Source organism: Diuraphis noxia, unplaced genomic scaffold, assembly GCF_037042655.1.
Source record: "Diuraphis noxia isolate RWA-SAM2 unplaced genomic scaffold, SU_Dnox_SAM2 contig0004, whole genome shotgun sequence".
Taxonomy (NCBI): domain Eukaryota; kingdom Metazoa; phylum Arthropoda; class Insecta; order Hemiptera; family Aphididae; genus Diuraphis; species Diuraphis noxia.
Genome location: NW_028301714.1, coordinates 59,503,816 through 59,504,929, shown reverse-complemented (window position 1 = coordinate 59,504,929; position 1,114 = coordinate 59,503,816). Strand labels below are relative to the sequence as shown.

General features: G+C 33.8%; 1 protein-coding gene across 1 annotated transcript; it reads right to left on the bottom strand.

Moving 5' to 3' along the window:
- On the bottom strand, positions 1 to 886 carry LOC107161474 (zinc finger BED domain-containing protein 5-like). The gene has a single exon (XM_015507895.2). The coding sequence runs from the start codon at positions 393 to 395 to the stop codon at positions 15 to 17; it is 381 nt and encodes a 126-aa protein (XP_015363381.2). The 5' UTR covers positions 396 to 886; the 3' UTR covers positions 1 to 14.
- Positions 887 to 1,114: the final 228 nt, after the last annotated feature.

Here is a 1,114-nt window from a genome sequence, read left to right as displayed (position 1 = left end):
ATCAATTTAATATTTTAATGAGAAGAATGAAATTTTTTCACATATTTTCTTAAAATATCACTAAAATTAGGCTTTATATCTGATAATTGAATGCGAAGATCTGGAGCTGCATCAAGTCTATTTCTGTACTTGTTTTTGGTGTAAGCGTAAGCTGAAAAACCAGTCTCGCATCGGTAAGTCGTCACAAACGGAAGCAGAATTGTAATAGCTTTCTCAACAATTGTAGGATATTCATCTTGAAATCCAATCCAAAAATTATTTAGATCAAAATTTTCAGCTCCAAATTTTTGTTTAAGAGAAGATGAACATTTAATATCAATTAAATTCTCATACTCTGACACAGTAAGCATTGATGGTTTGGTATGATCTGCGAATGGATTCTGCAACCAGTTCATGTCCTGTAACTTCTCCGGAAAATACTCTTTCAAGGATTTTTTTAGGCTTATTAAATGCTCATGTATATTTTTTTCCACATCTGAAGTTACTTGCAACTCATTTTCTTTCAGAAAGTCATTTAAAATAATAAAACATTCGTAATTATGTTGATCAACACATTCAATCCAGAAGTCAATTTTGTTTTCAAGTGAAGAAATTTTGTCATTTACTGTAAATATATTCGTGGTTTTTCCCTGTAGGGCTTTGCAGATTACGTTAAGTTTATCGAATATATCGGCCAAGTAAGCCAATTTTATTAACCATACCTCATCATGCAATAAATCAACAAACGCGTCAGTAGATGCAGAACCGGGTTGTTTGGTGAAAAATATCTTAAGCTCGTTGTGCAATTCAAATAGCCTCAATAAAACTCTTCCTCTTGAGAGCCATCTCACTTGTGTGTGAAGAAAAAGTGATTGATGCTGACTTCTTATATCTTCGCACACTTTTTTAAAAAGCCTTGACTGGAGTGGACGTGATTTGACGTAATTCACAATTTGTACAGCTTGATCGAGAACTGTCTTAAGCTCGTATGATATTTTCATCGCGACAAGAGCATGACGATGTAAAACGCAGTGACTGCTACTACATTTAGGTGCAACACTCTTGATTCTTGTTACAGTGCCTTTTATTTTGCCGATCATAGCTGCTGCTCCGTCTTTTTTATGAAAGTTTTGTT